The sequence below is a fragment of the Rhinichthys klamathensis genome, unplaced genomic scaffold (genome assembly GCF_029890125.1).
Source record: "Rhinichthys klamathensis goyatoka isolate OS25496 unplaced genomic scaffold, OSU_Roscu_1.1 h1tg000433l_1, whole genome shotgun sequence".
NCBI classification, from domain to species: Eukaryota; Metazoa; Chordata; class Actinopteri; order Cypriniformes; family Leuciscidae; genus Rhinichthys; species Rhinichthys klamathensis.
In genome coordinates this window covers 191,404-206,518 of record NW_026606929.1, presented here as the reverse complement: position 1 = coordinate 206,518, position 15,115 = coordinate 191,404, and the positions used below count along the sequence as shown (strand labels likewise).

General features: G+C 39.0%; 1 protein-coding gene across 1 annotated transcript; it reads left to right on the top strand.

Annotated features, from left to right (window-relative positions):
* Positions 1 to 846: 846 nt before the first annotated feature.
* gps2 (G protein pathway suppressor 2) lies at positions 847 to 7,187 on the top strand. The gene is made up of 11 exons (XM_056235939.1): positions 847 to 1,304; positions 1,498 to 1,607; positions 1,719 to 1,831; positions 2,253 to 2,332; positions 2,509 to 2,588; positions 2,750 to 2,924; positions 3,377 to 3,460; positions 4,177 to 4,253; positions 5,506 to 5,592; positions 5,739 to 5,822; positions 6,459 to 7,187. The coding sequence occupies exons 1-11, from the start codon at positions 1,145 to 1,147 to the stop codon at positions 6,549 to 6,551; spliced, it is 1,143 nt and encodes a 380-aa protein (XP_056091914.1). The 5' UTR covers positions 847 to 1,144; the 3' UTR covers positions 6,552 to 7,187.
* Positions 7,188 to 15,115: the final 7,928 nt, after the last annotated feature.

Sequence of the window (15,115 nt, the reverse complement as noted above, 5' to 3'; positions counted from 1 at the left end):
CGCCCAGTTCCCCTTCTCTGCACGTCATGGGTTGAGGTTGAGCTTGACCTCTGACCTAGTCCAGCCAAAGACGTCCAACTCCACCTCTGTGGATCTAATGGGTGGAGGCATAGAGTTATAGGTAGGGTTGGACCTTCTAGCTCCACCCATTATGCGCAAATTACATTAAGAGAGGGGGAGCTAGCCGTCCAGAGAGGAGGAGCTAGATTTCACGCTCCACCCATGGTTCTGCAGCGAGCAGCCTCTTCAGTTCTGTTCACGCATAGGTGTTCGTTCACACTTGCCGTCATCAAGACACACCCACAGAGGAAGTGCGCCAAACTGGGTTTCCTGTCATTTTTATTTTGGTTCATTACTGATACACTTGTTTATTTTTCTTGAAAGGAAAGCCTTCAGACAAGCTCAGCATACTTTTAATCTCAGAAACGGACAAAAGTGCGTTACATGAAGATTCCACGAATTTCACTGCAAGAGTTGTATTTAGTTCGCTGATTTTGCAAGCTAGCTGCCTAAGCTGTCACTTGAGCCGTTAGCCTGCTAGCCTAATGGTCAGGTGTTAATGCAACGCACTGGAAAAAGAAAACATTGAAATCACTTTCGTCTATAAAATCATGCTTATGAAAGGTGATTTTCTTGGACAGATTAACTGAATAGCCCGTCAAAACATTCAGGTTACTGCAAGCATAGCCAGCTAGCTTGTCAAGTCATTATAGAGCTAACCCGGTGCAGGGAGTTTGCTCATTTACTGCCTTCTATTGCTTTTCAGATTACCACATCTCTTTCTTCTAGTTTATATTTTGCTCTAACTCGTAGTCTTTGGTTTTTAGAATTGATATGGTAAGTTGGTTTATACAACGTAAGCAAGGCTTGTCAACTTTTTTGACTGCTGCCTTAGTTTGTGTTTGTGATGTGTCATCCTGAACCTCTGTGAAATTTTTAAATTGTGCTGCACAGAAATAATAAGAATGTTATTGGTTCTGTTATGTTTTTAACATGTTATTGATTAACAAGGTAAAAAATCTTCAGACTTTCAGTTCTTTAATTGTTTCTCACTCTTCACTGTTCTTGCTGTGGAAAGGCCACGAATAAATTAAATTTAATCTTAGTGGACTTATTAGTGACAGAAAATGCAGATCATGTCATCATGATCTGTGTAACATTTTTTTACGTGACATCTCTACTCCAGCTGGCACCACCAATCCCTACCATAATGCCGGCTCTTCTCGAGAGGCCCAAACTGTCTAATGCCATGGCACGTGCCTTACACAAGCACATTATGAGAGAGAGGGAGCGGAAGAGGCAAGGTAAGCCCTGGAATATCCTGCATATTATTTTTACTACAAATAAATAAAATAATTCCCATGTTCATGTTGCATTCTGGTGCTTTGTGTGAATTTTAGGGTTGTTGGTGATGTGCATGACTAGACTGCATGTAGCTACTTTTGAAGTCTTTTCTAATAAGTAACTTTGTGATCAGTTGTCCATTGTTTATCTCAGAGGAGGAAGAGGTTGACAAAATGATGGAGCAGAAACTAAAAGAAGAGGAAGAGAGGAAGAGGAAGAAAGAGATGGAGGAGAGGATGTCCTTAGAGGAGACTAAAGAGCAGGTAAGTCTGTATGATTGCCACATTCTAAAACTTGTATTATTTACAAAAAGATGCAGGTGTTATTGCACAGGACTCCTGACCAATATTTTTACTCCCTCTCTCTGTCTTCAGATTATGAAGATGGGAGTGAAGCTACAAGGTCTTCAAGAGGAGAAGCACCAGCTTTTCCTACAGCTGAAGAAAGTCCTACATGAGGAGGAGAAAAGACGACGGAAAGAACAGAGGTACGGGAAAGAGTAAGTTTTTTTAGTTTTTTTTTTTAAAGAAAGAAAATAAGACTTTTATTCAGCAAGGTTGCATTAAACTGATCAAAAATGTCAGTATTTTTCTATATCAAATAAATGCTGTTCTTTTTAAATTTAGCAAAGAATCTTGAAAAAATATTATATTTTTTAAAAGCTTAAAAATATTAAGCATTAATAAGAAAGAAATTGAGCTCCAAATCAGCATATTAATAAAAATTCTGAAGGATTACGTGACACCAAAGACTGGAATAATGGCTACTGAAAGAAATGGCAAAATTAAAAAAACTGAAAATTTCCCACAAAAAGGTGGGGGAAAAAACATTATTATCCAAAGCTGTCAGATTTAGCAAATGACACGTCTGTTATTCAGTTTACAACTAGAATTATTTTATGTTCACAGTGACATGACAACTCTGACTTCAGCAACATACCAGCCAAACATGGCCCTCCACCATGGACAGCACCTTCTTAGCATGCAAGGTGACCACTATTTGGCATTTTTAGGCATTATAAAGTTGTGAATGTCAGAAGTATAAAGTTGTGAATGTCAGAAGTATAAAGTTGTGAATGTCATTTAGACTTGATGCTTTTTTTTTTTTTGTTATAATTGCCCTACAGTAATTACTTTATTTTGCTCTACCGCTTGTTTCTATCAGCGGGTCAGGTGAGTCATGGGCGCCCAGGTGCTCTTCTTGGGGAACGCAGTAAACAGCTCTTCCAGTCTCCAGTCATTCCTGTGAGTGTGACAGTTTAATGTAAATCAATCTATAAAACAAAGCAACACTTTTTAATGGTGAGGGACACATGGTTAAGTTACTACTCACATTTGTTTAGTATATTTTGCTGTCTGTGCTTGTGTTAATTGAAAATGTTATTGGCTGCTTGCCACCGCCACAGTCGCGTCATTTCCAGTCTCAGCCGGCATTTAGTACCGGTGGGGCAGAGCATGGCCAGTACTCCGGAGCTCAGGCGAGTCACAGCCCGTATGGAGTCACTCAGCAACAGCATACATCACCTTTTGCCTCCAGTCAGCCAGTGCCAGCCAACTATGCCAGTGGTTCACAACTTAGAGGTACCTTGTTTTAATGATCCCTCAGTGCTTATGTTTGGAGATATGGGTATGTTTGATTATTTGCTTGTAAGACTCAGACTCATCCTGACTCTCTGTGGTCATAAAAGAAACTACCATGACTTCTTGTAAAGAGTAGGGGTGTAATTGTCTCTATCACTGTCCTCTTCCAAGCAACTAGGTCTCAAGTTCCGTCATTACCAACAGAGCTCAATGGGACTTGCGACCATAGTTGGCTAACAGTGCTTTTGGGAAACACACCCTGGGTGAATGCGGTACACTGGGTGTGGTTGACCAGAGACCCTGATCCCATTGCTTAGCGCTTTGACTGTACAGTAGTATCTAAACATTCGCTATATAAAAGTGCTTCATTCATTAATTCAAAGGTTCTTATGTTCTTTTTCTTGTGTAAATTTGTGATGTGTTGTTTTGATGTTATCTTTTTCTGTTTCCAGGTGCATCAGCTTTCCAGGCCATGCAGTACCTGCCACATCAGCAGCAGGGCTATGCTGTCCACAGTCACTTCACCTCGCAGCCAGGTGTGTGTAATGCGTGTGTGATTGACTTAATTTCCCTATAGCATACTTTTATAATGAAATAGTATATATTTGTATGGCGATTTTTAATCATCAATGTTGCTGCGCATAAAAAGTGTTTCAAATCAGTTACTCGGAAGGACGGTACTGTACCTACACTACCATTTAAAAGTTTGGGGTTGGGTTGGTTTTAATGTTGTTGAAAGAAATCTCTTATGCCCACCAAGGCTGCATTTGTTTGGTTAAAATCTATAACATTATGAAATACTATTACTGTTTTCTTCCTGTAATGGCAAAGCTAAATTTTCTGCAGCCATTAGGGCAGTCTTTAGTGTCACATGATCCTTCAGAAATTATTCTAATATGCTGATTTGGTGCTTAAGAAACATTAGTATTGCATTAAATAAACATGAAACATTCATATTTTGTATATGATATTCCTGCTTAAGGATGAATATAAAGTGTTTGTTTTTTTAAATGGCCTTTATTTGAAATAAAAAGCTTTTGTAACCTTATAAATGTCTTTACTGTGTCTTTTGATCAATTTAATGCATCCTTGCTGAATTGGAGTATTAATTTCTTTATAAAAAATCATTCTGACCCCCAAAGGCAGCTCAGTGAGTTTTGGAACAGGGCCTTTGACACACAAATGTTAAAATTTCCTCCATCTTCTTGGCAGACATGTTCACACTCTTTCTGTATTCCATCCTTCTCTCTAGGTTACATCCCCAGTGCTGGGATTCCCCTGCAAAAACAGCTGGAACATGCCAACCAGCAGTCCGGCTTCACAGACTCTGTAAGTTGGGTTGGAAGTACACCCACTTAAAGGGATACTTCAGGATTTAGCATTAAGCTTTGTATCAGTAGAAAACCAGTAGTATTTTCGAATTACCGTGCTCCCCCCGAAAAAATCGTCATTTTTCGTCATCGGAGGATTTTTGTGCCAGAGGCTAAAGACTACAGCCAGTGTTCCGCATGCTTTCACCACGCCCATATGGGGCGGGATCTCACTCACAGAATGTAAAGATAGTGTCAGCCATCTTTCTGTAGAAGCTAAGTTAACAGGCTCTTGCCTCTTGGTCTGTGTAGAAAGTTTGTATAGTAGGCTAATCACGATAGCGGAAGGTAGTTTACAAGTTGAAATGGCAGAAGGGGATTTCGAAGATCTGTTGCGAGAATCTGATGGTCGCGGCTACCTGTGCGTGCCGCAATACAGCGATAAACAGTTGCGGGAGATGGAGGAACAAGAGGCGGCCAGAGCGAGACCTGAGCCCGGCCAGACTCGAGCTGGGGCGGACTGGCGGTGTCAGTGCTCTCGCTGTGCGCCTATGGAAACAGATATAGAGTCCTATTGCTGTCACGAATCTCAGCGATGCCATTTTCTTCTGGATGAGATCGCTGAATCCGCAGAGCTTTGAGTGTAAAAGTGTTAATATTAATTATTTTTTTAATTAAAAGTTATAACTCACATTGGTTGTGGTTCTTTTTATAAACCTTTAGTGTTACTAGAGTATGGATTAGCCTAGATAATGTATTAGCTTAGAGAAATAGTGATTTCAATTGGAGGAAAACAGTTCATATGAAGAGCTACTAAACTACTCTGTTGACATGGTCCTGCCTTGCATCATATTTTTAATGTGAAAGTCTTAGTTGTGTTATATACATTAGGCTAGTACATCCCGGCACAACGCAATTTAGTACCATTTCGATGGAAATTTATCAAATAACTCACGATGTATCAAAGCAAGCCTAGTTGTATCCATTTTTCGGATTCTGCCGCCTGTAACCGGTAGGCGTGGTTTGGGAGTGGCCTCATAAGGGCAGCAAAGCAAGTGCATTCTGGGAGTTGTTGTCTTTCAGCCACATGAGTAAAAAAATGTCTGCCTTTTCTTAGTCTAGAATGCTTCAATTTCAAAAATAATTTCACATTTCTACTATATAAATGACCAATATTAAATACACATTCATCTTCCCAGAGGTGAAGTATCCCTTTAACTAGAAAAGGATGGTCAGCTGAGTGTCGTGTAACTCATATTTGTGTTTTTCAGAGTTCACTGAGGCCCATGCATCCACAGGCTCTACATGTCAGTGCTGCAGGTTTGCTGCCCACTCCCTCTATTGCTGTCCAGCCAAAGGTCAGAGCCAAAACAAACTAATTAAATCTCTGTTAACACAGCATTGTAACCTGCTGCATTATCGCAGATATTCATCCTTAAATAGTTGAATTTTACTGCTCTTGTTGTTCTCTGGGCATAAATGTCTTGCTTGTTTCTTTGGACAGTCTGGATTATCATATGCACATCCACCAAGGGCAGCTTCCCCAGGTGCATTCACGCATGGAACGCCCTCACAACAAGCACATGCAGTGAGTTCTGTCCAAACTAAGTATACTGTTTTATTAATAGCATGTATGGACGTTTATACACTACTGTTCAAAAGTTTGGAGTTTTTTATTCAGCATGGATGCATTAAATTAAGTGACCTTAAAGACTTTTACATTGTTCCAAAAGATTTCTGTTTTAAATAAATGCTGTTCTTATGAACTTCTAATTCATCAAAGAATCCTGAAAAAGGTATATCATGGTTTCCACTCAAAAATATTAAGCAGCACTACTGTTTTCAAAATGAATGATTTCTGAAGAATCATGTGACACTGAAGACTGGAGTAATGATGCTGAATATTCATCTTTAGTTTGCCATTACAGGAATAGATTTTATATATTTAAATAGAAAGCAGTTATTTTAAATTGTAATGATATTTCACAATATTCACAAAACTGTATTTTAATCTAGTAAATGCAGCCTTTGTGAGCATAAGAGACTACTTTCAAAACATTAAATATCTTTCCAACCCCACACTTTTGAACGGTAGTGTCTATATTACTTGATAAAAAAGATTCAAGTGGCTTTCAAGATTCAATAGGCTTTAATCATATAGTGCCTGATTAAGATCTGTATCAGGAAAGTGACATTATTATTTTTTTCTCATTCTGTTGTACAGGCTACATTTCAAAGCTCTTCTCAACCAACCACTCGCCACACCTACCTCTCTCACAGCCAATCAGGGCAGAGGTTTTACCACCATAGCAAATAGCTATTCGTTTCAGTCTAAAGCAGAGTGTTCGGGGTAGAAGAACAGATTCGCCACTTACACTTTGGAGCCTTTTGGAATTAAAGCTACACAGCACACAACGCTTGGCATCATAGTGTTATCACGTAGAACACATGACTGTATTACTCTCACATCCAAGTCATTTTCTCTATTCTTCAGCTGTTATACCTCACTTTGCAACAGGGTACGTCATTTATTTCAATATTACAGTGGGATGTGTCTGAATGTTTCTGTTATTCATATGAAGACATTGACAACAGCTGTGCCAACATTAGTAACATTACAAAACCACCATTAAATGACACAACTAAAGTTAAATCTGGTTTTAAAAACTAACTAAACAATGCAGAAACAGATTAGAAGATTATATTCCCATGTCCAGTAACAGACCTCCCACTCAGGGCCATCTATAATTTGCATTAACACTGATGAATGCACCTCTTCCCTAATGCAAAGAATAGGGAAATAATATTTTCATATGATTTTAAATTGTAATGTAATGTTTTTAGCCAACCAACTGAATTTCACAAAATTGCACTTAAAAATACGAATTTTATTAATAATCTGTTTTTAAAAAACGTGTTAAAATAGTAATAAAGAGGTGTGTAGAAAAATAAATCTTTTGACTTTGTCATCTTTTTATTTGGAGCCTGTTTTATTCTTTGAAAAGTCACTTATGTATTTGGATTAAGTTTAGACAGCACTGACTCAGAACAATTTAGTCCTTAGTTTTTAGATTCAACTTTGATCTATTGTTTTTCGTAGAATGTTTCTCTACAGGGGAATTCCACAGTAATTGACCACATATTACTTTGTCATCTTTAAAGCATGCCAGTTTTTTTAGTCAGTCCTACCCACATTTTTGTTGAGTTTAAGCAGGTATGCATATACTATTGTAAGCTAATGAACTGATTCTAGTATTTTATTTCAATCATTATAAGGCACATAACTTTACAGCTTCCCCACTAACTCATAAACATCTCATATTCAGATGCCATTGAATCACTTGATTTGTGCTTTTAAATGGACAGTTTAAAGGGGTCGTGACTTGAGAAATCAAAATTTGCCTTGATCCTTTGGCATATAAGATGTCTGTACCATTAAAACACCCTGCAAGTTTCAGTTTAAAACATCGTCCTCATTATAAACAAAGCATTTATTTAATCAAGCTCCAAAAATGGATCGTTTTGATATTGTGGAATTTGTGATGTCACACGGGCAAATACATTTGCATATGACTTCCTCCAGAGCAAGGACATCAACGAATAGTTAAACATCATTGCACCATAGGCCCCACCTACACTTAGGCCATGCGTCCACCAAAGAGTTATTTCCCCAGGCTGGTGAAACCAAGCACTGAAAGTGCGTAGGCACCTCTTGAAATCGTTGGCGTTCTTATTATTATTATTCTTCCGTTTCTTCTTCTTCTCAGGAAGTCTATGGTAGCCCATAGATTCGCTTGCGGGAAAGTTATGAAATTTGGCACACTGATAGAGGAGTCTGAACAGTCACCATAGCAGTTTTGGAGTCTCTAACTCAATCCCTCTAGTGCCACCAACTGTCCAAAGTTTCACTCGTGTTTATGCTTATAAATTTTGAACCGTAAGGGCCAGTGTGGCGAGCAGGACGATGCCGAGGGCCGTGAGAGAGCGCCGCGAGGCCGGTGGCGTGATTACCAGCCTCCTTCTTCCCGGGTTTCGGCACCAGTGTAACGAGGTTCAGATGTTATGGGAAGAAGGAGGCGGGAACCGGCGAACGTTCAACATTTTTTTTTTATTAATAACATAAAATAAAACAATTACAAAATGAATGTATAAGCCAGGAGCCCCTAGCGGACAACTGCTGGCCAAACAAAACACAACATAAAATCAGGCCTGTTCCTCTCTCCATCTCCACTGTCGTCGCTCCTCCTTTTATGGTTCTGCTCCTCCGTGAGAGATACAAGACCGGTGCGTCGTGCAGGTGTCGCTCATCAGTAATCACGCCACCGGCCTCGCGCCGCTCTCTCGCGGCCCTCGGCCTCGTCCTGCTCGCCACAGCCAGTAGCAAAAATCTTTCCGTAAATCTTTCCGCCACAAAACCTACTTTCTCAAACTCGTCCTAGAAGGTTGCTCCGATTTTCAGGAAAATTTAATCAGATCATCTTCAGTCCATGCCGACAAAAAGTTATGGAATTCATGTCGATTCGTCAAACCGTTCTCGAATACCGCGCAAACAAATTTTACGTGGCGTTTGCGAAAACAGACATAAGGCTGTATCTCCGCAACGCTTTATCGTATTCAGATAAAATTTGGTACGTCATCACAAGCATGACCTGAGGCTACTTGCAGCGTTTCGGCGCAGCGCCACTTACTGGTCCGGAGATACAAGAAAAATTTTATATTTTTGCTTATAACAGGGTTCCCACGGGTCCTTGAAATCCTTGAAAGTTTGTAGATCTAAAAAAAAATTCAAGGCCCCGGAAAGTTCTTGAAAATAAACATGCATAGATACAGGTCCTTGAAAGTGCTTGAATTTATTATGTGCAATAAATTCTCTGGAAAAAAATCCATATTATTCTCTCCGGTCCGCTAATGTGTTATTTCACCAACACTTCATAGTCTATACTAGCTTGCTTGATTTATTTATTTAGTTAGTATATACGTTAGTTACGCGTTACATTATGTGTTTCCCGCGTTAGGTACTTTGTGTTGTACGTTGCCATAACGTTCACATACGCACCAAACTATACTAACTAAAATATGGTACCTCAACATTTCACAGACACACCGTGAAACATTGCAAAAATAGGCTGAAACCGCTGAAATGTGATGACTGTAAAATGCAAGTTTCAAAGTATTTGGCTCACCAAAGAAGATTACAAAGAATTTTTATTTTTATTCATTTTTTGTCCTGTATTTAAAGGTAAAATGATGCGTCCCGTATCAAATCAATGCATCAAATATTTACATAAGCATTTATTTAATAATAATAATAATTCATCACATTTATATAGCGCTTTTCTGGACACTCAAAGCGCTTCACATAGAAGGGGGAATCTCCTCAACCACCACCAATGTGCAGCATCCACCTGGATGATGCGACGGCAGCCATAGTGCGCCAGAACACCCACCACACACCAGCTTACTGGTGGAGAGGAGACAGAGTGATCAAGCCAATTGGTATATATATATATATATATATATATATATATATATATATGGGGATGATTAGGAGGCCATGATGGACAGAGGCCACTGGGCAAATTTGGCCAGGATGCCGGGGTTACACCCCTACTCTTTTCGAAAGACATCCTGGGATTTTTTGTGACCACAGAGAGTCAGGACCTCGGTTTAACGTCTCATCCGAAGGACGGTGCTCAATTGACAGTATAGTGTCCCCGTCACTATACTGGGGCGTTAGGACCCACACAGACCACAGGGATAGCACCCCTGCTGGCCTCACTAACACCCCTGGTTTTCTCAGAAGGTCTCCCATCCAGGTACTAACCAGGCTCAGCCCTGCTTAGCTTCAGTGGGCAACCAGTCTTGGGCTACAGGGTGATATGGCTGCTGGTTTAGTACTTAAATGATGACTACATTATTAAGGCACACCAACATATACTGAAGAGTGTTATATGTAGAAATAAATAAAATAATTAATGTAAATTAATGTGTTTTCTCGTGGTTTATTGTTGTTATGTTGAAATAATCAGTTCCAAGACCTTGACACATTTTTATTTAATTTAATATTTTAATTGAATATTATCGTTATTATTTTTTGTAGGATGGACCGAATATTCTTCAGTTTTATGCAAAACATAAATACGACAAATAGAATATAAGATCTCTGTCATATGGCCAAAAATAAATGCAAAAAAAAGAAGCTTTTTTTCCATAGTTGTTTGACAGAAGAAAACTGTTACAATGTATCTTACAAGGTAACACGATGTAACCTTACTCTCACTTGAAATGTGTCCCCACATTAAGTCATTGAATTTGAGGGTATTGGACCTGGAAAGGTCCTTGAATTTTAAGTTAACCAAGGTGTGAGAACCCTGTTATAACTTCTGAACGGTTTGACTTAAAATCATAAAAGTGGTCTCGTTAGATTCAGGGCATCATGCCGAGTCATCCGATATCCAATTTTTCCTTATCGACTATTTTAGGTGTCGGCCATTTTGACTTTTGTACCAAAATGCTTTATTTTATGAACGCATGAACGTATCGTTACGTAACTCGGTATGGGTCATCAGTAAGATGCCCTGAAGGAACCTGAGAAGTTTTGAACCAGCGCCACCTAGTGGTAAAATAAAAATTTCAAACGCTTATAAGCTTATATGTGGTTGACTTATTTTCACGGATGTCATCTCGGGTGTTTTACGTCTCATTCCGTCCTTCGGATGAGACGTAAAAACGAGGTCCTGACTCTCTGTGGTCATTAAAAATCCCATGCCACTTCTCATAAAAGAGTAGCGGTGTAACCCCGGTGCCCTGGCCACATTCCACCCATTGGCCCTTGCCAGTCATGGCCTCCTAATAATCCCCATCCACTGAATTGGCTCTATCACTCTCTCTCCTCTCCACCTGTAGCTGGTGTGGTGAGCGCACTGGCGCCGTTGTACGGTGGCTGCCGTCGCATCATCCAAGTGGAAGCTGTACACTGGTGGTGGTTGAGGAGAGATTCCCTGATGTGATTGTAAAGCTCTTTGGGTGTACAGTAGTACATATGAAAAGCGCTATATAAATGCCTCATTCATTCATCTCCTTAGGTTCCTGAATCATTGCCGAGTCCAACGATACCAAACATGCTAGGTTTCGCCTTATGGTTTGTGTAGCGTTGTGATTTAGCGCTTAAAAAACATTTGCCAATATCTTTGAAACCGTTAGGCCGATCGAGACAAAACCACCGTAGGAAGTTCGTTGGCTAAATGCTAATGGCCAAATGTCAAAATATTAATAGTTAGTGGCAAGAAAATGCAAACAAAGTCAGGTGTGGGTCATTTTTTATGTGTTTATACATATAAATGTATATAACTCCAAAACAAAATGAAATATTTTCACTAAATTTGACACATATGTATGGGCTCACTCTGAGGACATATGAAAAAATGGTGGGATTGTGCCTCTTGGTGGCGCTATAATAGAACAAAACCTGAAATTGCCATTAACTTCATTACAATATAATGATATAAAATGCTATACTTTACGAATACATTGGTGTAACATTACGAAACTCGGTATGTGCCATCAGCACCATGCCCTGAAGGTTCTCAAAAGGTTTCGAGACAGCGCTCCCTTGTCGTCAAAAGTTATAATGAATTTTCCAAAAACGCTAATAACGGTTGAATACATTAGCCTATTGTAATGAAACTTGTCAAGTCACATTTATTTATATAGCGCTTACAATACAGATTGTTTCAAAGCAGCTTTACAGAGAGAACAGGAAAACAATGCAACAAAGTTTGTTTCCAGAAGAAAATAGCATCACAGTCCAGCTTAAGTAAGTTCTGTGATGTTTCATTTTTGTTGTAAAAAAGTTATTAATTTAGTTTATTTATATATACAGCCGCTCTGGAGAAAACTGTGATGTCATCGTCACGCTCAGTTCAGTTCTCATATAATGGTGTCAATGCAGGCAGATCAATATTATTGTTGAATATTAAATTAAATGTTAAATTTAATGTCCCCAACTAAGCAAGCCAAAAGCCAATGGCAACAAAGTGACAGTGGCAAGGAACCAAAACTCCATCAGGTGACAGAATAGAGAAAAAAACCTTGGAAGAAACCAGGCTCAGTCAGGGGGGCAGTTCTCCTCTGGCCAATGAACAAATAGTGTATAATTATGATAATAGATACCTTGGGTCATCCTTAAAACATAGATACCAATTTTGCCATGTTTGGCACAACTTCCTCTCCGCCATTTTTCTTTTCTTTCAAAACCTACTTTTTCTAACTTCTTACCCAGCCATCCAATCACAGTGGAGAAGGGGTGGAAAAAATACCACACTGATCAATGGCCACATCCTGCTTGTACAACGATAACAGACGACAAGAAGCATAATAACGGAACAAAATAATTTAAACAAGAGCCAGAGCAAATACTTTACATTGTATCAACATTTACAATGCAGAAACAAACTATTTGTGAAATGAGATATAGTAACACTTCCGCAGATATTCCGCATCATAGCAAACAAAGCGTCTCAACTGAAAAAACGCTGAGCCACCGAAGCACTCTCAAGCGCACACAGCTAGGCGTTTTCAGCTGGTTAAAAACACTTTGGTGGACACACAGCCTTAGGACTGCACATGCGCATTGACTGGTCCAGCCTGAAAAAACAACAATTTTTTTTTGTCATTTGAGCATTTACAAACAAAATTAACGAGACAGTTGTTGTCAGATTTCATTGGTGATTTAAAATATAAAGGAGAATTTGATGTTTCCCCATTCAAAGAGATAGGAGCTGTCCTTGCATGTCCTGCCCGAGAGGTGTTTCAAAGATGGCCGCCGAGTGAAATGACTCACCTTAAAGGGACTTTGGTTGATACTGTTTCCTATGCAATTATGTTAGTGGTTATTTACTAACAAACCTTAAAGGAGCCATCCCTTTAAAACTGATCATTTAAGACAGAGGGTTTCAACTGATCAGTTGAAAATAATAATTTTTCTGCATTTATATTTGTTTTTGTGTGTGTGTGCAAAACACTTTACGTTATAAGTGAACATCAAGTAACATATTAAAATAATAATTTTAAAAATCCATGTCATGACCCCTTTAACTAGAACTGAAAATTCTTTCATTATTCACTCACTCTCATGTTGTCCAAAACCTTTGTCTTTATTTTGTGTTCCATAGAATAGTTTTGGAATGAGATGAGGGTGAGTAAATAATGACAGAATGTTTTTTTCAGGGTAATCTGTACTTTTGTCAAGTTGTGAGGTCCACTGACAAGAGTAATATAAGTAAAATTCAATGGAAGTATGTGGTTAGCCACCAGAGTCTTCCAAATGGTCCTCTACAAACCGCTAAAACTTGGCAGGAAGTTATGAAGGAAGTCGTGTAGGTTGGGACTGGTCTGCCTCCTTTTCCGTATCACTCCTTTTACAGTAATTACATAAGGATGACATCAAGTGAAAATATTAAGTAAACTTGTGTTTCATTTATGTAAAATAATTTGCATAAACCTTACGCATTTTAAATTTGGTTTAGTCTTTTTGTGCTTATGTATGAGTATATGGATTAATTAGGTGAATATTTGGTAGAAAATATGTGATTATATGCATGTAAAAAAAAAGAGCGGGAATGAGGTGTGTGTGTGTGTGTGTGTGTGTGGAGTGAAAGAGAGCGAATACAAATTTAGCTGTTGATTCACCTCCGGCCCGCCCACTTACTGTTGGCCTCAGCTGTTTTCCTTCTCAAACTGCTCTCTGTCTCAAACCGTCAAGATTGAACCAAAGTGAGAATGAAAATGATTGTGACTGCCAGTGCTTAATGTTGAAGGTGGAATAAACCATGCTTCTTAAAAAAATGAAAGGCTACAAAACCCATCAAGTGCTTATTCACTTCTTTGTGTGTGTGCTCAGTGAATAACAATGAACTAATTCGTCGTGACTTAAGTGAGCTCATATCTAGTGATGATCTGAGATTTCATGTCTAACCTTCAACTGAAACGGCTGTACAGTTTCCCCTTCAATCTGTCTAAAAAACAAACCTCAGAGCTAATTAAGAACAACATTTTAGTCAGCTCGAGAAAAAAATCAAAAGTGAAACTGCCTAGCACCTCTTCAGCTGTTGTATCAGACCCAAACGAAAGACAGTTGTTCGTCACATCATTCGAAGTGTTATGTTTGTTCTCTGTGTGTTTAATGTAGTGTGTACAGTGTCATGCTTGGTCACTAAGTCAAATTAGGACAGTGACGTGAAAAAAGGCGGAAAAAGACAACATGTGACTAAACAGGCGGGAAGATTCAGCTCGGAAGAGAATGAGCGAGCTGCAAAATGTGAGAACTGTGTACAAACAAGACAGTACAAGAAGAGCACATTTGACCTCCACCATCATTTTTGAATGGAAATTAAAGGCACATTGTATAAGAGACTGAAATGGCTGGGAGGTTTTGTATGCAGGCCAGCCACTGGTGAGACAGCAGGGCGGAAGTTGACAATGCAGTTTGAGCCGGTATGAGAGTGAGAGCAGAAGGGAGGGAGAGAGAGAGAGAGCCTCTTATGACTCATGAAGATGGGGCTTCGTTCGAAAAACAAGAAAAATACATTATGCCGAAAGAAAAAGAAAGTATTTTTGGTGTATTACTTGTGATAAAAAATTTTTTTTTAAGTAAAATGCATCAAAATGAAAGTGCAGTGGTAACCAATGAATGGGTCTGACTCTTCAGCTCTTGGCAGGAACGTATACACTGCATCACTGGGTACCGATGGTTATGGTTTGTTTGTGTTTTTTTTCTTCGAGTTCTGTCTTCCTATAAATCAAGTAAGTGACAGTATCTGAGTCCATATATGTTTGTCTTTACATTTTACTCAATGTCGTATTTTGACAGTGTTTTGAAAT